At 42.1% G+C, this 24,787-nt stretch overlaps 1 protein-coding gene across 3 annotated transcripts in view; it reads left to right on the top strand.

The window, feature by feature from the left end:
* IL12RB2 (interleukin 12 receptor subunit beta 2) overlaps nucleotides 1-24,787 on the top strand; it is a 72,968-nt gene that overhangs the window by 38,079 nt on the left and 10,102 nt on the right. For 2 of the 3 annotated variants that reach the window (XM_037042792.1, XM_037042796.1), the window contains exons 9-13: nucleotides 4,852-5,071; nucleotides 12,266-12,466; nucleotides 16,122-16,220; nucleotides 16,311-16,469; nucleotides 22,579-22,716. In XM_037042792.1, coding sequence (XP_036898687.1) covers nucleotides 4,852-5,071; nucleotides 12,266-12,466; nucleotides 16,122-16,220; nucleotides 16,311-16,469; nucleotides 22,579-22,716 — 817 coding nt within the window. The remainder of the gene's footprint in view (nucleotides 1-4,851; nucleotides 5,072-12,265; nucleotides 12,467-16,121; nucleotides 16,221-16,310; nucleotides 16,470-22,578; nucleotides 22,717-24,787) is intronic. The other variant, XM_037042803.1, reaches the window with a different exon arrangement.

Genomic DNA, 24,787 nt, shown 5'->3' with positions numbered 1-24,787 from the left:
GTCCATGACAAAGGGTAGGAGAGTAGGTAGCAGAGAATTAACAGAAGATAGGAAACAGAGGTGGAAAGGGAGTTAAAGTTTTGCTCTTATGGAAGCTTCCATTATTTTGCTGTTTTTCTAGTGGCAGGACAGGGTATAAATTATATGGGGTGACCACCACGAGGTAGTACTAGAAATTAAATCAGTTCAATGTAGCACAACATCTGGGGAATGTCTACTAAGTGCTAGCGTCACGGCGGTTAAGAGTTCATCCTCTAGACAGCTATACTATCTGAGTTCAAGTCCCAGCTTTATTGCCTAATGGCTGTGTGTTCTTGAACAAAGTACTTACCCTCTCTGTGCCTTATTTTCCTCACAGGTAAAGCAGGCAGTAGTATCTACCACCTGAGGTTGTCATGAAGATTAACAAGAATAGTGAAAAAGTGTTTTCTAAGCCAAGGTGTGGAGACAAATACTATGCGTGACACAGGGTGCGAAGACGAGCTGACAGGCTAGGGGAAAGGTAGATGCACAGAGAAATCATTTCCACACAGTGAGTTTTAAAACTTCCAGAGGAGGGATGTCTTTTCAGGCACTCCTTCACTTGAACTTGGGTTGCTGAAGGTAGTCGTGAGTTCTGAAATCAAGCTACTCAGACTTAAAGCCACAAATCATATGTCCTTTGTTGTCAACTCTAGGACATTAATGAGACTTCCTTATTGAGCTGTGGTATGAGTCACGTCAAGTTGGCTGGACTCTCCAGAGATTGACAGAAGTGTCATACGACTGTGATGTGAAAAGTGCCACTTACGATTTTTATACTGGAGTGAGTGAGAGAAGGGAAGTCACCCAGTGTCTTAACACCTGTCACACACCAGGCACTTTTGAAATAGTTCCCTTCTCTTAGCCTGCTGCCTCCTCCAATAAGCCTGTGCTGGACATACCAGTGTCCTCCTTTTACAGATCAGAAAACTGAGCCTCAGAGAAGTAAAACGACTCACCCCAGGTCACCCAGCTGCTATGTGGTAGAGCAAGAAAGCAAAAGATCTGCCCCCAACAACAGCAAAATAAGTCTTCACAGAAGTTTTTTAAAGTCCTAAGAAGAAATAAGTTATCAATGCACGGAAACACCCTTCCTCTAGTGTATTTTAAAGCAAAACAAATAACAGGGGCCCTGAATTCTGACGTGTGTTAGATTTTGTCCTATCGTGGAGTACACTCACGGAGTTATTTTGGACGCTGGAAGCCTTTTCAGGCAGCAGAACTCTTGTCACAGGTTTATGAGGGAGCTGTTCACTCCTTGCTTCTCAGACCAAAGTCAGAAAGGCTTAAGTTTACTACTTTAAATCATTCCCACTGGACAGAACAGAAAGAAAACTGGAGAAGTGAGGCAATCGGACAGCTTTTCCTTTTTTTTTTTTTTTTTTGGCTTACTCTTATCAACAGGAGAGGGTGCCAATGGCAGTAGGAACACTGGCTTGAGGTCAGCTTCAGCATTGCCCAAGTTGGCACAAGAAGCCCTGGCCAGTGTGACTTGGTTGGAGCGTCATCCTGTAACTAAAGGGTTGCAGGTTCAATTCCTGGCCAGGGCATATGCCTAGGTGGCCGGTTCGATCACCAGTGCGGATGTGTACAATTCCTGGCCTGGGCACAGATGAGCGGCAACCAATCAATGCTTTTCTCTCTCACATCAATGTGTCTTTCTTTCCATTCCTCTCTTTCTTCCTTCCTCTCTAAATGAAATGAAAAAATGTCCTTTGGTTAAGTTTTTTTTTTTTTAAGAAGAAGAATAAGAAGGTACAAGAAGTACCAGTTCTTCCAGACATCCCTAGGGACCCCAGAAATGGTCCAGGCATTTCTTCCTCTCCCGCATCCACCAGGGGGCGCACTAAAATCTCACATTTCTCTGTGAGGACTGCTTGAGTCAGTTTACTGCTCCAAGCCTCAGAACCCTGATCAGAGTGAAGAGTTAGAAGGACTAAATGCAGCAATAGTTGTAAAGCTCCTGACTCATGGTGTGGCCCAATAGGTAATAGTTTCTCCCTTATCACTCACCCAAATAAATACTGAAACAAAAATAAATTCATCTGGGAAGACCCAGCTGGCTCCGCAGGTCACAGTTCTTCTGGATTCACTGCGTTTCTCCTTGTGACTCATGGCCGTTGTCTCTGGATAAAAAGAACTGTGGGTCTCCACCTTCCCCCAATTGCTGACCTCATGTCCACTGTTGATGCTCCACATCAGGACGTACCACAACCTCACAATTAGAGAAACTGCTTTGTGACTTTGGGGCAAAAGGGTGACTAGGGATTCAGCTATGAAACATGGTGGCCCATACGTACCAATTCATCGTTTCAGGCTCACCAATGAATGGAACAGACGTCAGAGTAGAGGGCCCACTAGTCTGGAAGTTAGGAGCCCTGGATTCCACTCTCATCTCCTCCACCCATCCGCTGAGTGGCCTTAAGCAAGTCGCTTCATCTCCCTGGGGCTTAGGTCCCCACTAATAAAAGGAAATGTTGAAATAATTGTTAATCTGTAGAATCCCCTCCTGTTCTGTGATGATACTCCTTTCCATCAGGGCCAAGTGTAATCCAGGGATAATGAATGATATTCACTTCTTTGCAAACTTCATATTGCTATTTAAAAAAAGTACCAAGCTAATTATATTTTCAGTTGCTACCAGCCAAGCTGGATTAATACTTGTTTTTCCATTGGCTCATTAAATTTTTTGTTCCAAGGACCCGTTGAACAAGTTAGGCCAGTTTTTGAATTTGGTCAAGACCAATTGTCTGAGAGAGGTTAACCTTTATCCCAAAACTTGAGCTTGACATTTTATACAAGCAGAACTCATGGGATCCCATATTTATCTAAGCACCTCAACCGCACCCTCACCTTCTCACTGATATTTTCAACTCTGGGAACCATCACTGACCTTTGAGATCCACACCTCTATTTACTAGATCACTTGATCACCTAGATTTTCACAGCAGTCACCAGGCAAGTTTCCCTGGATCCAAGGTGACTTGACATTTCCCCCTTCTCTCGGCACTTTGCCATAGGGATGAGTAAGACTGCTGAGGTAGCTGCGAAGGATGATGAGAAAGAGAGAGAGGTAATAAAGGCTTATTTGAAAGGTGTTTTTTCCTGTGAGGGCCCTGTTTGCTTATTTGTCAGAGTGAGACTGAAGCCTCTTGTGTCCGTGGCAAGAACGGAGAGCTTGGTGAACTTGGTTAACTATGAGGGGTGCCTGAGGTTGGGGGTGCATAGATTGGGGTGGGATAATAGTCCTACATCTGGACGGTCCAAGGACATGGGTAGGGAAGGAGGGAGTGAGAGACACCTGAGGACACAGTCTTCCCTAGACAGCTTTTGCTTTAATTGACCCTGTTTTTCCCTCTTACGACAAAGGGCATGTGTGTTAATAAATTTAGAACACCACCGTTTCAAAAGCATTCACTTCTCGAAGTTCACACAATAGGTCTATGAGAACAGCTGTGATGGACACTTGGAATGATGGGCATTTTCTTGGTTCTTGCCGGTACACCAAGTTGTCTTCTAGGGAAATGCTGACTGTGCACCCAAAAGAACCCTCAAGAATATGCTATTTACCTGGTGTATTAACCATGGTCTAAGATCCGGTCTTGGGCCTTGTGGATCCAGAGAGGCATCTAGGGCAGAACCTGAATTAATTAATCTCTTGGAGGCTAAACTATAATAAAAAGCTGGATGTTCATGATTCACTTATTGTGAAAAATACAGCTGTTGGGCAAACCAGAAGGCTTGAGTCAGCAGATAGGAACATTCTTTCTCAGTATGCTGATTATTTCAGAAGCCAAATTAAACTCAGAAGGGCAATGTATTCACTTAAAGTGGAAAACACAAATTTTCAGTGAACCAGATGTTCTTGTTAGCCCAGCCTCCCCTGACCGATGAAATACACAGGAAGCCAAATTATTAGATGGTTGCTTAGGGAGTAGGGAATCAGAGAAAGGTGTATGTGTCAACCTTAGGGCGTGTCTCTTCTTCAGCTTTAGGCAATCCCACACCTCATGGAAGGAATAGCCTTGCCAAGAAACCTGCAATGCTTAGATCTGGTGAGCTAGGCCTTCCTCTCTCCGTGGTAGGCATGGACCAGCGCTGTAATGCTGACCTTGGCAGCTGTCCGTTTTCATTGCTTCTGTTTCCCATGGTCCTTATCCAGACAGAGTTACAATACAAATCAGTTTTCTGCTTACTTTCTGGGATTGTTCCCAAATGATCTCAACTGGAACTTTTGCAGTTGCAAAAACTGGTTAGGCACACGTTTATAAACAGTGTCTTAGTTTCCTAGCACAGATGGCTAACCCAGTTCACCAAGTATGGATTTTACTAGTTTAGTTCTTGAAAATGTTGTTTTTGATTTCATGAGCAGCATTGCACTTGTTATTTAAAAAGTTATGCTTCTGTGTGTGGAAGGGTATGTCACAGATTTCGAAATGGGAACTCAGAGGAGCTGAGTGCCTTGCCCTGGGTCACACAGCTAGTGATTGGTAGAGCTAGAATTCAAACCTAGATCTTCGGAGTTCAGATCCTATTCTTGTTCCATTGAATGCAATTTGAGTTTTCCACTCCTAGGAAGTTTCACTTGGAAGCAAGAAAGAAAAGTCAATGTGTTTCTAAGAATTAGCTTTAAAAAATATTAAGTGATATTTTTCTCTAAATGGTGGTGGTGGGCAGAAGCATTAAGTATACAGTAGAGAAGGTGAGAAGATGTAAATAGAAACATCACTCAGATGTAGCCACCTGCTGCAGGGGCCCATGAGGTCGAGACATAGAGTGCCCGGCAACCTTGGTTGAGTGCACACAGTAAGTGGATGTGTTTTGTTGCAGAATCTGACTATATCAGAGGCAAGAGGGAAAATCCTCCACTATCAGGTGACTTTGCTGGATATGGCGGGGGAGAAAGCCACACTTCAGAACACCACAGAACATACCTCCTGGACCTGGGTCATCCCCAGGACTGAGAACTGGACTGTGGCCGTGTCTGCAGCTAACTCAAAAGGCAGTTCCCTGCCCACTCGTATTAACATAACGGACCTGTGTGGGTCAGGTAAGTACCAATTTATCTTTAATATTGCCTGCGGGCAACTGTCTTACTCATCTCTTATCTTCCGCAGGCTCACTTCAGGGCCTGGCATGAGTAGCACTAAAATTTAGATTTCAGAGTCAACAGCATTCAGAGGCTGTCTTTTCCACTCAAACTGTGAGTGGCCTTGAATAAGTGGACTAACACACCTCTGAGCTTCACTTTCCCCCCTCCTTAAAGTAAGGATTACATCATCTACTTTGCAGGTCACTGTGAGATTAAATACAGAAACTAATACATAGTAGGTGCTTAGTAAATGTTAGGTAAGCAAATATTAGTTACATTAAATTGAACACCAATGTCTGGCTAATTATTCCAGAAGCAAGAATAACACATGCTGTCAAATTCTAGAATAAAACATTTTACACTTATAGTGAAAATATTTTAAAACCAATAGTATTAAAATTATATTCTGGCTATAAGGAAACTATAGTAAAATTTTTCTCTACTATAACTATTTATTCCACAAATATAGATAAGTATCCAGTTATCTACATTGAAAACTTCCCAACTAGCTACATACATTTTATGGTTGCATTCTCTGAAAACTAACTTCTCTGGATAAAAACCTCTAATTAGTCAAGAAAATAGATATTAGTGCTGTACTCAAGACCTGTGCTATAAAAAGGTCCAAGTTTTTCCAAAATTGCCCCATAGAATAAAACTGTAATTAGATCCTTCCTTAAAACTCAGTGTAACAATTTTATCTACATGTGAGTCTGGCGATCATCATTGTGAAGAAGGTTCTACTAGAACATGATTACTTTATATTTACCCTTAAGTCTTGGTTATATATCATTTCAGTCACATATCTATAAACATGGAGATAATAGAGGAGATATAAGTAAATATTGATATAACCTTGGGTTGGTATATGAGTTAGGAATTGCTCTCAGGAATAAGGGTTGCTCTTATCAGAGGCCTGACTGGGGTGATTTATTTATTCTTACTCATTAAAGATGTCAGAGGTAGACTGTCCAGGGCTGACGTGACAGCTTTGTGACATCATCAGGACTCCAGGCTCCTTTCTGTTCCTTCAGGCAAGTGGGCTCCCATCCTCAAGGTAGAAATGGTCCAGGGTGGCTGACAGAGCTCTAGCTGTTTCCATCTAGGCAGCAGAATAGAAGGAAGAGAGAAAGGGTCACCCTCCTCACTGGTGAAGAGCTTCACCCCAGGTCACACAACACACTTTGCAGTCTTTGACTCTAATTGGTCACCTGGCCGCACCAGCTGCAAAGGAGGCTCAGAAATCCATTTCAGCAGGGCTGCCTTGCTGGAGAAGAGGAAGAGAGGGTATCTGGTAGGCAACCGGTGATCTCTGCTCACGTGGGACAGGCGCCTAAGGCAGAAGAGCCTGAAGGAAAAATGGATTAACTATGTGGGGAAAAGCTTCAACTTTCTACAGAGTAAAATGGAAAACTTTTCTAAAACATCAAAAATAATACTTCAGAGAGTGACATAAAAACATGTCCCCACTTTCAGATCTAAGTAATGTTAACATTTGGGCAGATTTTTTTCTTTATTTTTCAAAATGGAAAATTTATTTTTTATTGTAGTTTATATTTAGTATTATTTTGTATTAGTTTTGGGTATATAAATAACACTTTAAGAGTAAGCAGAGTTAGTATACCCACATGGGTGAGAGCATGGGGAAAAGTGGTCTCGTACCTGCTAATAGGTCTGTAAGCTGGTTCAACTTTCTCAAGAACAATTTGGCCATATGTAGCAAACTTTAAATGCAAACATATCTTTTGACCAAGAAATTTAAGCATTAGGACTGTATCCTCAGCAGATAATAAATGCTTAAAATGTAGGCAAAAAGATGTTTATTGAAAAAAACATATAGTGAAACAGCACAAAGAACCTCAATGTTAACGAATAGAAAATGAACTGATTTAACGCATCCTGACTCCCACCAGCGTTCATACTGTACTGGCCGTGAAGTGATGCTGTGGCTGTGTGGTCATGGAAAGGTGCCCATCATGAGTAACAGGGCGGGCATTCAACAGTATGTGTGAGACGATGCCATGTAAAATATCCATTTACATGAGTATATATGTTTTGCATGTTAAAAACAATTTAGTGGGATATATATGGACATGTTAACAGAGGTCATCACTGAATCATGGGATTACAGGTGACTTCCCTTTTGCTTGTTATATTTTTAAAATTCTTCAGTGAGTAAGTGCTACATATGTAATTTTTAAAGTGACTTCTGTGGAGGGAATTGAATTCATATCACTGTTTAGTGTCCTGATGTTGGTAAAATGCAATTGTCAGAACACGTTACATCTTCAAACCTCACTGCAGGTGAGTCTTGGAGATATAAGCCTCATGAATTTTCTGGACCCATTCCAGGCTTTTTATTTAGATTTGAGAACAGTCTCTTAAAATGACACAGTCACCATTTCAGAGTTGGCCTCTGCTTTATTCATTCAGTAGTCCTTTATTGAACATATACTGTGGCAGTCAACTGGAATCCAGCAGTAGGTTAAAAAAGACTGTTGAGATCCTCCAGTTGTATTTAGTCAGGTGGGACGGCATATAAAAAAGTAAACTGTAGTACAGTATAATAAGTATAAGGTTAGAGGTATGCACAGGTAGCTCTAGGAACAGAGGAAAGCCAACGTATGGCCGTGGAGAGGAGGCAACAAGTGAACAGGGTGTGGAGAGGCAAGTTGGTATTAGCCAGGTGAGGGAGTGCAGGTGTGCAGGCATGAGGGATTTTTTTAAAAGTGGGATCTGAGTGGGTCAGGGGTAGGGAGGAGTTGAAGATAAAGGGGAGAGAGGGAGTAATTGGTGGGAGGAAGTCCCTGGGGAGCTGGAAGATGATGGGATCCAGTAACAAAACGAGTTAAAGGAACACTTGTTCCTCTAAATATGGACAGATGTTGAGTAAGGATGAGGCTCATTAAGGATGAACGTGTAGCGCGGGTAAGGGAGGACACTGAGACAGTTTTGCACAACTGAGCTGTCACTAAGAGGGTCCTGGCCCTGGAAATCTTGGATTCTCCAGGATCTTTTGCATCTCCTAAGATCACACCTGACCCATCCAATACAAGCTGTTGTGTACCTCAGGGCGACCTGTGGAGGACCAATGGGCAAACCACATAATCCCATCCTCCGTGCCTCTTCTCTCACACATATTCTGGATGGTCCGTAGAAATAGTGTGCCGTAATTTTGTGTCTCCCTCTCTTTCAGTATATGTTCACACTACTCACCTAGATAACTTTCAGGAAGAGAAAAATAGTGCTGCAACAGGAAGAATTATGTTGATTTTGAGAAAATCAGGGACAACTTTATTATAAAAGGTGCCTGTCACAGCACGACATATCAAGAAGCACAATAATGATTTTGTTGATTTGATGAAAATTGAATATATTCCAAACCCAGAGCCAACAATTAAAACATACTTCACATTTCAGACCAGTCCCTGTGCTCAAGAATTCTTGAAACTAGAAGAAGAATCAGAAGCCAGGAGAGTATTACCAGGCCCACACAGATGTCAGACACTTAGGCCCCAGGAGGAGAAGTATCTTAGCCAACATCATACAGTCAATTAGTCACAGAGCTGAACTGGACAGAAAAACCAGGCCACCTGTCTCTAAGGTGGGCACTTTTCCAAATATCTATGAATTTCATAACTCTATTCCGAAGCTCCCAGTGAAAATGGAGGTGGGAAGTTGAATGATTGAGGGGAAAGAAATAGTTTTGAAAGGTCACAGAGGGAAGGTTAGTAGTGAGCAGAGAAAGGGAGAGAACAAGCCCTGGGAGACATCTTGGGGAAGGAAATGCAGGCTGGCTCCGGGCGAGATGAAAAGTCTAAGGGTTGAAATAAAGAACTCAGCCAGGGAGTTAGATAGCAGAAAGGACTTGCAAAGACTGGAGGAATGAGTGGAAGATTTGATAAGAAACTCTTCCAAAAGGCATCAAAAACAGAAAAGAAGTTGAAAACAGATGGGGAGACTTAAAACATTGAAAGAATTGAAAGAGAAGTAATAATGACCACCTAAAAAGAGAGAGAGAAAAGAGTAAATGAAAAGGAAGAAATGCTTGAAAATATTTTCCCAGAATCTTACAGGATGTCAGTACTAGGAAAGACTGTGTGTGCGAGAGGCAGAGGGTATCTAGAAAACCTCTGATCCTTCTGCTCATTTTGCTATAAACTTAAAACTTGTCTAAAAAATAGTCTGTACTTTTAAAAGTCACTACAAAGCACAGTGCAGAATGATTCAACAGGGTTGACCCCATGAATATAAAGATGGAGCAATTTGGAGAAATGTAACGATGTGATTCATCACACTAATACCGAGAGAAAAAAGGGTATGTACTTAACAGACATAGAAAAGTAGTTAAAAGTAGTTTTTAGTAAGTGATATATTACTTTTAAAACCTATATAGAAACTATGAATAAAAGAAAACTTTTTAGTTTTTTAAGACTTTCTACCAAAAATATGCAGCAAATATCACTTTATTGTAATAAAGATATATGGGCACATTCTCTTCAAAATTAGCAACAAGATTAAAAAAGGAAATAAGAGATTTAATTTAAAGATTGGAAGAAATATATTTTAAGTATTCAACTAATAAGATTATGATATAGAAAATTCAACAAGGGCAAGAGATGAATTATTAGAATTAATTAGAGAATTTAGCAGGTTTGCCAGAAATAAGAAAAACACACAAATTAATAGTAGAAAAAGTAGAAAATAAGTTCTGACCAGTGTAGCGTAGTTGGTTGCGCATCGTGCCACAAAGCGGAAGTTCCCTGATTCAATTCCTGGTCAGGGCACATGCCTGGGTTGCCCCATCTGGAGAGCGTGAAAGGCAATCACACTCTCCCTTGATCACGCTATCACTCTTGATGTTCCTCTCTCACATTGGTGTTTGTCTCCCTCTTTTTCTCCCTTCCTTCCCCTCTCTCTAAAAATATAAGTAAATAAGTTCTTTTTAAAAACTAGAAGATGCCATTTATAAAGCAAACTAAAAGTATAACATAGCTAAGAATTAATCTAACAAAATGCATGAAAACTCTAAGGAGACATTTTTAAAACTCCCTTAGAAAATATAAAAGGGAACTGCATCATTTCAATGAAACCGCATATTTATGAATGGAACAATTTACCATTGTAACAGCATCAATTTCCCCTGAATTAAACAATATATCTAACTTAAATCCAGTAAACAAAAAACGGCTAGAATTTGGGGGGACTCAGATAAACTAGTTCTAAAAGCTGCATAGAAGGATAAGGTTAAATGAATAGCCAAGAACATTTTGAAAAAAGGAGGACAAAATGAGAAGGGTAGTTTACCAACCAGATAGTCAGACATCACAAAACCTATACTGTCAACCACGTGTTCTGGTGAAGAAGCTGACCTGACACAGACCCAACAATATATAGAACTTGGTGTATGTTAGGAATGGTATCAGATTTGAAAAAATTGGCTCACAGTATGGAAAAAATAATATGATTTCTTGATTCCATTAAAAATCAAAACAACCTTTCATCTAGATGTGGGGAAAAAATTTGAATGTGAAAGGCGAAACCAAAAGTCAATAGGAGAAAATGTGGTTGAGTATCTTGGTGACCCTGGGATGGAAGGATTTCATAAACAAGAGTCAAAATGCTCAAACCATAGGTGTGCATCAAAGTATTCATGTGCAGCAAGCACATCATAAAGTTGAAAGACTGGCACAAGATATTTTTAGAGTCGAAGACTGGTGAATGATTAAGACCTAGAAATATAAAAGCGATTTCTCCCGGATTAAGGTCTAGAGTATAAAAGCTATTTCTGCAAATCAGAGAGAAGACAGGAAACCTAGAAAAAAATCAGCAAAGCATATGAATAGGCCACTCACGGAAGATGAAAAAGTCAGATGATTAGTAATGCATGAAGAGAAGTCAGTCTGACAAGAAATTGGGAAACAAAAATAAAACCACAATTAAATACCACTTCACATGGACCAGATTGGCAAAAATTAGAAAGTCAGAAAATACCCGGTGTTGGGAGGAAAGTGAGATCTCTCAAAGCTTTGCTTGTTGGAGTGCCACTGATAGGCTGTTGTAGCGATCAGCTTGGCCATATTTAGTGAGCCGTGTGATTCCAGAGACACTGACACAGGCACACGTGAGGACATGTTTGTGTTTATGTTGATGTAAGAAGATCCAAACTACCCATAAGCAGTTTTGATAAGAGTTTGAGAGAAAATGATGGTGTATGCTGGGTGTAAAGATCTCAAATGCCCTGGTGAGTAACTTTTTTGCAGTCGCTTTTATGCACTTGAAATTAAAGAGAGGACGTAAGGAAGATCACATGAAGGTGGGAGACAGCAAAGCAGGGGTTGGATCAGAAGACGATGTGATTTCTTAAGGGTAGTTATGCATTACTGCTGGGCATTACTTCTGGCATCTCAAAGGTATGTTTACCTAGATGCATACCTAGATGCATACCTAGATGTTTACCTAGATGCGTAAGAACGGTGGAGAGGGCTTGCTTAAAAAACTTTCACTTAGGAAGAAGAGGTCTTGGGCATGACTACCCACCATGACCCGACCAGTTAGGAATGTATGTTAAATTACAGCACCCGCGCTGTTTGTCTTCGTTAGTAGAGAGTTGGAGGGAACCTCCTGCTTGTCACCTGGAGACTGGACAAAGAAAGGGTTGAGGCAGCAGTCTAACAGACCAAGCTAAATTCGCAGATGGGAGCAGCAGGATGGATACATCCCAGCTACATGTTGAGTGAAAAAAAAGAGTTAGAAAAAGCATTAGATCTGCTCTCAATACCGCTTATGAAATAACAACTCACAAGCACAAAGCAACACTTATTTTCAAGGATACATAGATGTCTAAACAAACATATGAGGTGGATTGGAAGGGTGCATGTTACATTCACCAGAGCCAGTGCCATTGGAAAGGGAAAGTGAAATGGAAGATGAAGGGAAAATAATTCTACAGATACCACTACACAGGGTCCTTGTCCAAGGTGATAATTTCAGTTCTCCCAGAACTGAGAAGTAGGATGAACTTAAACCTATGAACCTGAGGAACTTAAAAAGAAATTCGTCCTTCTTAAAACATTGCTAGGATTTGCTGTGTCTTAAATCTTCAGCTACAGTGATTTTTGTTTTTGTTCCTCCTCATTTTCCCCTATAAAGGGTTGTTGGCTCCTGGCCAGGTGTCTGCAAACTCAGGGGGCACAGACAACATTGTGGTGACATGGAAGCCTCCTGGGAAAGCTGCCTCCGCTGTTCAAGAGTATGTGGTGGAGTGGAGGGAGCTGCCTCCAGGGGGTGGCATGCGGACCCCTCTAAACTGGCTCCGGACTCCCCCTTACAATGCATCTGCTTTGATTTCAGGTACTTAATTGTTCACCTTCCTTTGGGAGGTTACTCAGTTCACATTTGTTTGAGAAAACTGCAGGTAGAAACCCCAAACCCTGCCTTCCATTACACGTGGCTGTGTAAGAAAGAGGGACAGTGATGACCTAGGGGCCTTCAGGACAGCACCTCAGAATACACCACTGCAGCCATGGAAGGCCATCTGGTTGACTGGAAGCTCTGGTATTTATAGAAAATGCACGTGTCTGACACAGTGCCATTCCACCACAAGTGAATGCTTAAACTGGATGAGCGTGGCTGAGAGCTAAGTGGTAACCGGTCAGTGAGATGGGCCCCTGACGTTGGAGAGTTCACTGAAGTCTCAGAAAAAGCATGTGCAGCAAGAGTTACCATTCCCGTGATATATATAGGTGAGGATACCAGGAGATCTTTTATTTCCGTTCAGGTGACTGAGAGCATATTGAAAATGACTGGACAGTACTTAGGCAAAGTCATATTTAAGTGTTAAGTTCACAAAGGTGCTGGTTCTACAACCAGACAATCTGAATTTGAGTCCTGGCTCTGTTACTTACAAGGCTGCATAATCCAGGACAAATTCGTTTGACTTCTCTGTGCCTCAGTTTCCTCATCTGTAAAATGGAGGCTATTGTGTTATCATGAGGACCAACTGAATTAATATGGAGAAAATGTTTGAACGGTGCCGAACAAGTTTAAGTGTTTGATAATTTAGCTATCACCATCGTCGGGATTATTTTATGTAATAGAGCTAAGACTTTAATAGGTTTTCAAGCTCTAAATCCCATAATGCGATCATTACACCAAGACAATGATTACACCCGTCCAGGAGGATACCGACGCCCTGCTTAAGGAAATAAGATTTACACGGATGAAACAGAGCACACCGCATGATAATTACATGAGATGGTCCTTAACCGTGTGCCTCTTTTACAGTGTAGCTGCTCCAATTTTTACTGGGTTGTGTTCGGTTTTAATCACTACACTCAGAGGGAGTGCTGCCCAGTAAGCACGAGAGGAAGGTGAGCAAGTCACCGGGGTTCTGGACTTTTAATGTGGAAGCCGAGAGTTGTAGATGGGGTGGGGTGGTTTGGTGGCCGTTGCTGGCTTTGACGTCTACAGGAAAAAGAGTAAGTGTCCTTCACTGTTTTGGAGGCTAAAACTGAGGCCTCTGCGTGGAAGTTATAAGAAGGCAGATGCCAGCTCTTTGTGGAGAAAGAACTTTCCTTGCCTGGCATGGTTTCTAATAGGACAGCTGATTGTCCCTGGAATTGGTGCAGTAGAACCACTGTTTCTTTAGGGCTGTTGTGCCCACCCGACCAGATGAAACAGTGCCTAGAAAAGGCATTTAGCGAACTCTAAACTGCTGCGAAATTGTAAATGCTTGCTATAACCTGTACTAGGATTTACCCCTGCGGGATAGTTTGAATCATATAGCCCCTATAATTTCCTCTTTTTATAAATCTATACAAATGCCATAAAATAGATGGAAAAAAGAGAATGTTTTCCATATTTAGGGAACTAAAATGTTTTTAAGCATTGTAAAAATATTTATTTGCATAAGATCAATATAATGGTGAAGTAAAGTTATTCTCCTACTGGAAAACACTTGGTTAACTGTTAGTTTGTGTTGCTGTTCTATTCTGAAAATAAACTCCTAAAAATTAAGTAATTCACACTTATCATAAATTCAGAATGGCCCTCTCGGGTCAGTAACATGACTCACTGCCATTGCATCCTCAGCTTCTGGCTGGGGCAGAGTGGGTTGTTTGGAGTGGGCCAGCACACAGTCTACCTCCAGGGTTATAGGCTAGGAGAGACCTGGGCTAGCGATCGTCAGTCCTGTTCTGTCTATAAAAATGGTGCAGGCCGTACAGATCCACTCCTTTTACAAGTATGTAGACGACACCATGTCTAGAAAACCTTGCCTCATACCTAGGCTGTCTGGGTCCCCATTCTGCATGCTCCCTCGTACTTCCTCTAGGTTTCCTCCACGTTACTGATCATTCAGTGTTTGCCTTCTCTTAACAGGTGGAGCGAGATATCTGCAGAAAATCCACCTAAGAGATTAGTTGTAAACGTCAAAACAGAGCCTTCGCCCAAGGTTGCCAGGCATATATGTATGCGTGACAGTACGAGAAAATGAGCCAGTAGTTGGGGTCCAGAATGAAGAAAGAAATGAAAATTTTAATAACGTGGGCTGTAGCCACCGGGCAGCACAGATGAGGAACTTTTGGGGTGGGGAGCAGATATGATTAGGGGTGTTTGTATAAGAGTTAGCCGTTAAAACAGGAGTCCTCAAGGTCAGAAACAGGGAACAAGATTCCTAGGGCTTTAGGATTTATGGAAAGGGGTATATCACCTGAGTTAAGGTGACACATTTTCTTCCCTCCTCCACTAAAGGAGGCTATCCACAAGAGGAAGCCCGTAACTTCTGATGCAGCCATTCCCAAGGCTTCTACCCTGAATTCATGTTTTGCATGGCAAAATGCAACAAAAGCATTTGCCTGATGTACTCACTTGGAACTCTCAAACTGCTACAGGGCACGGCAGTTGGTTGGCACCTTCACCACTAGTAGCAAAACAGCCAGGCGCCTGCCCCTTGCAAATAAAATGTGAGTGCATATTCCATGTTGCCCATGGAGCTTCGGGGTCTGGATGATGCCCACGAAGAATCTTTGGATTATTAGACTAAGCTGACTATGTCTTTTTCTCCATTTCACTTAGTTCAACCATTAGGTCAAGTAGTTTTCTGGTAGAGCCTATAGGATTTTCTATACACACTATCACATCATCTGCAAATAATGATAGTTTTACCTCCTCTTTTCCAATTTGGATGCCTTTTATTTCTTTTCTTGTCTGATCACTGTGGCTAGTTCTGTTGCTGGTCAGGGTGCATTTGGGAGGCAACCAATGTTTCTCTGTCTCTCTCTCTCTCTTTCTGCCTCCCCCTTCCTCTCTCTCTAAAATTAATTTTTTAAAAATATTTTTAAAATAAAATAAAAACTAGGAAGGAGCATTAACATTCTCGGATATCTTCCAAATGTTCCAGGCTGTAGTAAATCTGAGGCCTACTTGGAATATGCTGGGGAGAGGTAGAGGACAAGGAACAATGGGTTGGGTTGCACTGAGTGTACCCTGGTTTGTCACACCCAGATGCGTCATCCCGAGCTGTCCTGTCAGATCCTGATAAGCTTCTGTGGAATTAGAAGGGCCTTTCAGGTTCTATGCCTGCAAAATCCCAGCCTCACTTTTTAGGAAAGGGCAGATGATTTATTTGTAGAAGTGAAAATGATTTTCTTGAAGGAAAGTTTGGTTTCAAAAGTTGTCTGTGTGGTTATATTTAAATCCTTGTTGGCACTGGGAGAGCTTTTTTCTCCTTAAACATGATGACCCTGGGAAGAAACTCAGGTTTGCTAATTTATTCATTATGACATGAACTTGGGACATGAGAGCTGTGGCTCCTGGAGTGAATGCCATGGAAAACAGGATGCTGAGATTTTGTAGCTTAGGTCATTCCTTTACGCTCAGTTCAAATTATACTTGAACCATCTTCAAACCAAGAAGAGGCAAGAGATGCCTTGAATGCTTCTGTATCAGATATTAAAGCAGCTCCCTTAGTGATTCGCATGTTGTAAGAACTCCCTTTTCTTTGCAGAGAACATAAAACCCTACATCTGTTATGAAATCCGTGTGCATGCACTCTCAGGGGACCAAGGAGGATGCAGGTCCATCCGGGGTAACTCTAAGTACAAAGGTAAGTCTTGGGGACTTTTGCCAAATTCTGCTCTAGTTTAATGACTTGGCTTTGGAGGCTGACAAAAGCCTCCTGTGTTCTACTTTACAGCACCACTGAGCGGGCCCTACATTAATGCCATCACAGAGGAAAAGGGAAGCATTTTAATTTCATGGGACGAAATTCCAGCCCAGGAACAAATGGGCTGCATCCTCCGTTACAGGATATACTGGAAAGAACAGGACTCCAGTTCCCAGCCTCAACTTTGTGGTATGTGTGAGAAACAAATGCCATGGGGCCTTCCTTGTTCAGATGCCAGGAGAGCACATGCGTGTGCATGTACATATACACAAAGGCCTGGAACCACGCCTGGAGCTTAGGAGGTGCTCAAGAGATATGGGGAAATTAACTGAATAAAGGAAAATAAAAGACATCTAAACACATACACACAGTTACGGAATCCAGGTCATGTGCCAAGCAAAGTAAAGATATGAGAATAATGGATTAGGCTCCTAAGGAGCTTACTTACATGGGGAGGCAGCCTTTCAAAACGCCATAAAGGCACATGCTTTAATAGAGCTCTGTAGACCCTTGAGGTTTGCAAGGAATGCATCTGGGGAACTTTTGAGGCCCCCTCTTTGCATATATCATCATAGTATATTAATTTTTCTCAAAATGGATAAAATACAATATAGTTTAAGTAATTCCTTATGACCTACCATTATTCTATAAGACTAAAGCAATCAAAATAAATTCTGGCTGGAACATTATCTCAAATGACTTCATGGATCCCTCATTTATTATAGTAGCTCTAAGGCACTTGGCAGATATGATGTTCTAACTTTGATTTATTCAGAGGTTTTTTTTCCTGGCTTGCCCTTCTTTTTATTTCATAGGCATCTTGCTTTTTTGAGCAGAATTTATCATAAAGAAGCATCATTTTTTGTTCCTTCATGAGAGCTAGTGGGTCAGGGAGAAGGTAACAAAGCCACCCTGAGATGTGGGTGCTGGCTGGATCGTGCCTGCAGACCGATTCTACCCGGGATGCTTTGGGAGTTGGTCCCATCTGTTGACCTGAGAAGACCTGCAGTGTTGCTTTTCTAAGTTATGGCTTTTGAAGCTAGTTACTTTTTTACTACATAAATAATACTGCATGTAATAAAACCATTGGAATAGTTTTGTAAGACATAAAATTGAAATGATCCCTTCATTTATACTTAGGCTGTTATCAGTTCTTTGTGTGCAAGCATGTATTTGGAATAATTATCTGTATTCTGATCTTCACCTCGCTTTTACTTTTTTAAAAAATATATTTTATTGATTATTCTATTACAGTTGTCCCATTTTTCCCCCTTCATTTCCCTCCACATCCCCTCCCACCCACATTCCCTCCATTAATTCATGTCCATGTGTCATACTTATAAGTTCTTTGGCTTCTACATTTTCATACTATTCTTACCCTCCCCCTGTCTATTTTCTACCTATCATCTATGCTACTTATTCTCGGTATCTTTTCCCCCTCTCTTCTCTTCCCACTCCCCTGTTTCTAACCCCCCATGTGATTTCCATTTCTGTGGTTCTGGTCCTGTTCTAGTTATTTGCTTAGTTTGTTTTTGTTTTTGTTTTAGGTGTGGTTGTAAATTATTGTGAGTTTGCTGTCATTTTACTGTACAAGTTTTTCATCTTCTTTTTTCTAGATAAGTCCCTTTAACATTTCATACTATAAGGGCTTGGTGATGATGAACTCCTTTAACTTGACCTTATCTGAGAAGCACTTTATCTGCCCTTCCATTTTAAATGAAAGCTTTGCTGGATAGAGCAATCTTGGATGTAGGTCCTTGCCTTTCATGACTTGGAATACTTCTTTTCAGCCCCTTCTTGCCTGTAGGTCTCTTGAGAAATCAGCTGACAGTCTTATGGGCACTCCTTTGTAGGTAACTCTCATTTTGTCTTGCTGCTTTTAAGATTCTCTCCTTATCTCTAATCTTGGCTAATGTAATTATGATGTGCCTTGGTGTGTCCCTTCTTGGGTCCACCTTCTTTGGGACTCTCTGAGCTTCCTGGACTTCCTGGAAGTCTATTTCTTTAGCCAGATGGGAAAGTTCTTCTTCATTATTTTTTCAAATAACTTTTCTACTTGTTGCGCTTCCTCTTCTTCTTCTGGTACCCCTATAATTCAGATGTTGGAACATTTAAAGATGTCCTAGAGGTTCCTAAGTCTCTCCTCATTTTTTTGAATATTTGTTTCTTCATTCTTTTCTGAATACTTGTTCCTTCATTCTTTTTTATTTGGTTCTTTCTTTCTTCCTTCTGGCCCACTTCATTGGTTTGAGTTCCAGTTTCCTTCCCATCACTGGGGGTTCCCTGTATGTTTTGCTTTATTTCACTTTGTGTAGCCTTGATTTGTTCCTTCATGTTGTGACCAAGCTCGATCAATTCTGTGAGCATCCTGATTACCAGTGTTTTGAACTGTGCATCTGGTAGGTTAGCTATCTCTTCATTGCTTAGTTGTATTTTTTTCTGGGGTTTTGATCTTTTGTTTTGTTTGGGCCATTTTTTTTTGTTGTTGTTTTGACGCACCTGTTACGTGGTAGGGGCGAAGCCTTAGGTGTTCACCAGGATGGGGCAACCCAGTAACTGGGTTGAGCCTGTCAGTGGGGCAGGGGTCTGAGAGGGAACAATGGCATTTGCTCCTCTCTCTGCCAGATTTCAGTCACTTCCCCCACTTCCCACAAGTAAATTGGGCCCTTCTGGTGCTGATTCCTGGGTGGGTGGGTTTGTATACATCCTGGGTCCCTGTGGGTCTTTCCAACGAACACTCCTGTGAGATTGGGAGTCTCTCCCAGCAACTCAACCCCCACAGGTGTTTTCAGTTAGTGGTTTGAGGGTTTATTCCCCAGCTCTCAGACCCTGGGTTCCATGGTCTGTCTCGCTCCCAGTTTTGTCTGGTTTTCTGCACGTGAATGTGGGCCTGCCTGGCCCTCCAGCCACCTTGTGCACTGTGCCCCTCCACAATCCTCCATCTCACTGGGTTCACCAGTTGTCACTTTGCACAGCTGGGGTCCACCAGCTGCCCTGCCCCAAGCCCTTTCCATCCTGGCTGCCCAACTCTGCCCCTCCTCCTGGTCTGGATGAATATGTCAACTATAACTCCTTGGTTGTTGGACTTCCATACAGTTCAATTTTCTGTCAGTACTGGTTGTTTTTTTGTTTTTAAATTGTTGTCCTTATTTTGGTTGTGCGAGGAGGCACATTGTGTCTACCTATGCCTCCATCTTGGCCGGAAGTCTCTGCTTTTACTTCTTGATAATATATACTGGAAATCTTTCCACATTGGTTCATATGGATTCACCTCATTCTCTTTAACAGCTGTCTAGTATTCCATTATAAGACCTCACAATCATTCACTTAACATTCACCATTGGTAAACAGAATGTATTATTGAACAGAACTGTTTCCCACTGGACCTGTCAGGGTCAGTTCTGAAAAACACCCCAAAAGGTGATATATCAATTGACCTCTCCCTGAGCCATTTTAAATTCTTCACGTGGAATTTGCTCCCCTCCATTTCTCAATTTTCACTTTGGCAGAGTTTAAACTGAGATGCCTATTTTTGACCAGACAGATTAACATGGTCGTTTGGTTCTTAAAGCTGCTCTTGTAGATGTAGAAGAAAAATCTACTTTAATTTGCCACAAATTTGATTAATCTAAGTCTGTATAAGGATATTTTAAAATATGTCACAAGGGGAGGAGGCTCAAATTCAAAGTCCTGTTTTATACTGGTTTAGATTAAATTTTCCTATTATTCATTAAGCACTTAGTGATGGATAAGACCCATTCCTTGTCTTCACAGAGTTCACAGTCTGTTCAAGGAGATGGAAAAGTACACAAAAGTGATGTAACTGCTCTAATCAAGGACTGACAACTAGCTATTGCATTTGACAACCAGAAATCCCAGGTGATTCACAGGTGCAGCTTCTAGAGAGTGATAGAGGGCAGTAGGCTGAAGGAGAAAGACATCAGGAGAGAGAGGCCCCATACCGCAAAAGCTAGGTGGAGTTCCATGGGGGCATGGGGGGGGCTGTCTTACGTGTCTTGTGGCACTGCCCAGATGGACAGCAGCTGCCGAGTGCACTTAGCCCTGCCTGGGCAGGAGAAGAGTAGAACTGGAATGGGGCTAAGGCATGTGCCTGTTAGTACATTCCACAGGTGATTCTGGTGTCCAGCCTCTCCTCTGCAAGTTTTTTGATACCCATGTGCACCAATGGCAAGTGCATTCTCTACGGGTGCACACATTATGCTTTGTTACCACTTGGCTGTTGTTGCCCACAGACTCTAAGCATCATGAGGACAGACACCATGGCAATTTGCTCGCCATTGTCTCCAGGGTACTTACAATACAGCCAGGCATACAGTAGGTTCTTAATAAAAACAGTATTTGTTGAATAGCAAATGGGTGATGAAAACTCTCCATTTTGCTAAACCCATGTAGATTGTTAGGGAATAAACTAATTTTCAGTAATGATGTGGCTGTTTTGCCTGACACCACTTGACCTTCTTATCCAATGCCGGTCTGAACATTGGCAACTACCACGTCCTCCTGAACTGGTGCCTTTGTCCTTGAGCCACCCTGAGCCTAAAGTTTCAGGGGGCCCAGGAGTTAATGGCCCTTTATCTGTGCCTGAGATCACAGCCCAGACCCAGGCAGCAGAACCGGTATTTCCTGCATGATTTCTCTCTCCCATTACTCAACTCAACCTATTTTGCCAACCAAACTGCTGACAGCAGCATCCTCCTTACTGCTTCCCCTCCCCCATAAAGTTTCTATTTTTTGTTCTTCAGATACACATGTGTATGTGAGTCTATGTATAAAATTTTTGGCCCCGCACACCATTCACATTTCTTCTCTTCTGTTCCAGCATCTGTCTCATTTCCCTCCCAGGGCTCAGGAAGGCCTGCCTCACGCAGTGCAACGGTTGACTCCCAGATGCTCGCTGATGCTTTGTTGCAGCAAGACGAGCGGGAGGTTGCTCCAAAATTAACTTTTTAATCCCCTGAAAGAGGAATAAGAAAAGAGATTTTTTAGTTGAATCACATAGCTTACACCTGTGCAAGCAATTTCATCAGGTCAGAGTAGGCTTGGGGGTTTTCCACATGGTACTTTTCTCAACAAGATGTAAAATACAGAAGTTGCTCCGATAGTCACAGCCCTTACGTAATCTGCCCCAACCTCTGCCCCTTTGGGTGGAGTGGACGAAAGATTGCGGGGCTCCATCCTGCTGGTCACCCATAGTAAGCAGGGGCGGGAAGTGTAAGGGGTCTGTTTTCTCCACTAGATGGGGAACTCCTTGAGGCACACTGTGCCTTTGTTCACTTGGTGCCTTGTCCAGAGCAAACGCTCAATAATATAAAAAATATCAATAATTTGAGCAAACAGGGTCATGATCTGACTTGCGCTGGGGCTCGAGAGCCAGTGGGTGATGTCCAGGCACAAGGTGCTGGCTTCTGGCGTCCGCTCTGATCACCAGCACAGGTGCAAGTCCGCTGAGCAAGCTGGTGGGCTGCTTCTGTCGAAGCCTTAGTTTTGTAGTCCCTGACCACGTAGCTACTCCAAACTTGCACCCAAATCGCCGGAGGGGGGGGCGGGGGCAGATTGCCTGTTCACCAAAGGCTCCTGACACTCATGTTTCTGGAGAAAACCAGCATCAGTGCATTGTGCTGAGAAATCAACATCGTCCGTGCTGAGAATACGCAAGGATGTTGAGGGCATAAGGGACTGATCATTTTGGCTTAACCTGCCAAAATAAATCTAATCCTGAGTACCATTGCTCTAGATTTTAGATTTTATGTGAAATTGTAGCAGATGGTCGTATTAAGCCCACAAAGCCCAGTACTCAGAGCCTACCAAAAAAAAAGTAGAAAATCAGAATTACAAAATGTTGCTTATATATCTGTTTTACTGCTAAACTTCACTTTCTTAAAAATTTCATTGAGAGCAATTTATACATTTAATTTCCTCCCCAAGAGTTCTCAAATATACCTGGTAAATGCCAGAAACATTATAGGAAATTAAAAAGTGAGTTAACTACAGCTAAGTACTTTCAAAAGCAAAATGATGAAAATTTTGTCAAAAGATTCTACCACAGGAAAAAATATTTAATTCTTTGGATATGCTGAGAAGTTAGGCCTCCATCAGTGGCAATGTTTGGGGCCTATGGAAGTATTAAGTATTAATTAATTAAGACTATTTTAAAATACATACATGCTTTTCTTATTCTAATTAAATGAAGAATTAACAAATAAAATGAGTAAGAGCCCGTACTCAAATATTTCCTTTAATATGTAGCTTTCTTTTTTTATCTTTATCTTCCTTTCAGAAATTCCCTATAGGGTCTCTCCAAACTCACACCCAGTGAACAGCCTGCAGCCCAGAGTGAGATACGTCCTGTGGATGACAGCTCTGACCGCCGCTGGCGAGAGCCCCCGCGGAAACGAGAGGAAATTTTGTCTGCCGGGTAAGAAACAGCCGTAGATCTAGGCTGAGAGTCCACGCTGGGTTCTCACGCAGGTGTACAGTCCCACTGCCTTTGGCATGGAGATTATCAGATTTTCTTTCATTTGCTCACAATTTTTTTACTGCTACATCTTTGCACTTGCTGTTCCCTCTAACTGGACTGCCCTACCCTGGCGTTGTCTACTTGGAGAGAGTGTCTACTCATTTTTTAAAACTCAGTGAAAATGTTTCGTCCTCCAGGAAGCATTTCCAAATGCACCTCCATATTTCATTCACAATGCACTACATTTGACCAATATTCAAAACTCTAAATCCAATAGGCAGGGACTGGTATCTGTTTCTTCCTGTCTTCAAGGTCTAAAATGGTGCCCAACACTTACCACTTGTTCACCGAATGTCTGTTTAATGGATGATGAGAATAATTTCAACAATAACAATAGCAGCTATTGCAATCGGATAGTTACGTACCAGCCATTGTGCTGTGTGCTTCTATAACATAGGAGGCCCCTCAAACAACCAAACCTGAATTACCTTCTGTAGGGTAAGTCTCTCGTACTACAGGCTTCCTCTGATAGGTGAGCGTTCTAGGAACCCATCTGTATCAGTGTACCAGCTGGTGGTGTTGTGAGAGGCTGCATTTGGCTTCAGTCAATTTTTTTGAAGACTCTTTCAACATGTTTGCCCACTTCATGATGGGTGATTTACAAGCTCACCCACCCACACTGTGCTGAGTGTTCAGTAGTTTTTGACCAAAAAAATGACATGATTCCTATGCCCCACCCTATTTACCCAGTCTCTCCCTGAGCAATTTTTTTTTTTCCTCTGGATGAAGAAAGTCCTCAAAGGGAAATGTTTTACTGATGTGGAAGAGGCAAAACCAAAGACAAGAGAAGCACTAAAAGGCATCAAAATTGACAAGTTCAAAAACTGTTTTGAGCAATGACAAAAAGGCTCAATAGGTGAATTGCATCAAATGAAGAGTACTTTGAAGGTGACTGATGTTTAAACTTGGAAGAATAAATATACAATTTTATATAAGTAAATTCCAGGACTTTCTGGGGCCCCCCTCGTATCGGTTTGCTGGGGCTCCTGTAACTAAGTGCTATAAACTGGGTGGCTTAAACAATAGAAATTTATTTTTCTCACAGTTTGGAGTCTGAGATTCCAAGATCAAGGTGTCAGCAGAGTTAGTCTCTTCTGAGGGCTACGAGAGAACCTATTTTATGCCTCTCACCTTGAGTCCGGTGGCAATCTTTGCCATTCCTACGCTTGTGAATCTCTACCTTCATCTTCACATTGAGTTTTCCTTATATGCGTCTGTGTTCAAATTTCCCCTCTTCATATGAACAGCAGTCATATTGGAGGAGAGGTAACCCTACTGCAGTCTGACCTCATCTTAACTAGTTACATCTGCCATGACCCTACTTCCAAATGAGGTCACTTTTTGAGTTACTGGAGGTTAGGACTTCAACATAGGAATTTGGGGGGTGAGAGGACACAATTCACCCTACATAGCACACACTTCCACTCATTTAGTCTTGCCCACGAAGTGCCTGCTTTACATGATTACACCTGGTCACACTACCAGGCACTCAATAGGAGCAAATAAAGGAATGAGGTGTTAGGGTGCTTTCTCACAAGTGTAAGGCAGAAAAATTGCCCAAGGTCATTGAGGTGGTAAATCAAACAGACTGGAGTGACTTCAGTTACGCCGTCCTCTCTGGCAGCACTAGTTTGCGTTTGCTCCAAGAGTGGAACAAGCTGTTCTTGCTTTGTAACGTGGAGTATCAGGTTGATCATTCAGTACTTTGTTGTTCTATGCCAGGTAATTCTCCACTGGGGAAACTGAAAAACCCTCTTTTCCTCTCCCAGCTGCTCCTGTGAAAGTTAACTTGGGAGCAATTAATTCGATTAAGAACTCATCCTCTTTCTACTCGTGGTGCTCCAGACTGTCCCAACCGCCCAGCAAGGAAGGCAGACGCTGAAGAAATGTCAGATTGTGCTGATTACAGGGGTGGTAACAAGGCTGCCCGCTCCAACTCCCCTGTTCAGCCCTGCTAACACACCTCTCA

Source organism: Sturnira hondurensis, unplaced genomic scaffold (assembly GCF_014824575.4).
Source record: "Sturnira hondurensis isolate 20B ecotype Veracruz unplaced genomic scaffold, ASM1482457v3 Scaffold0000648, whole genome shotgun sequence".
Classification (NCBI taxonomy): domain Eukaryota; kingdom Metazoa; phylum Chordata; class Mammalia; order Chiroptera; family Phyllostomidae; genus Sturnira; species Sturnira hondurensis.
This window is presented reverse-complemented; position numbering and strand designations above follow the sequence as displayed.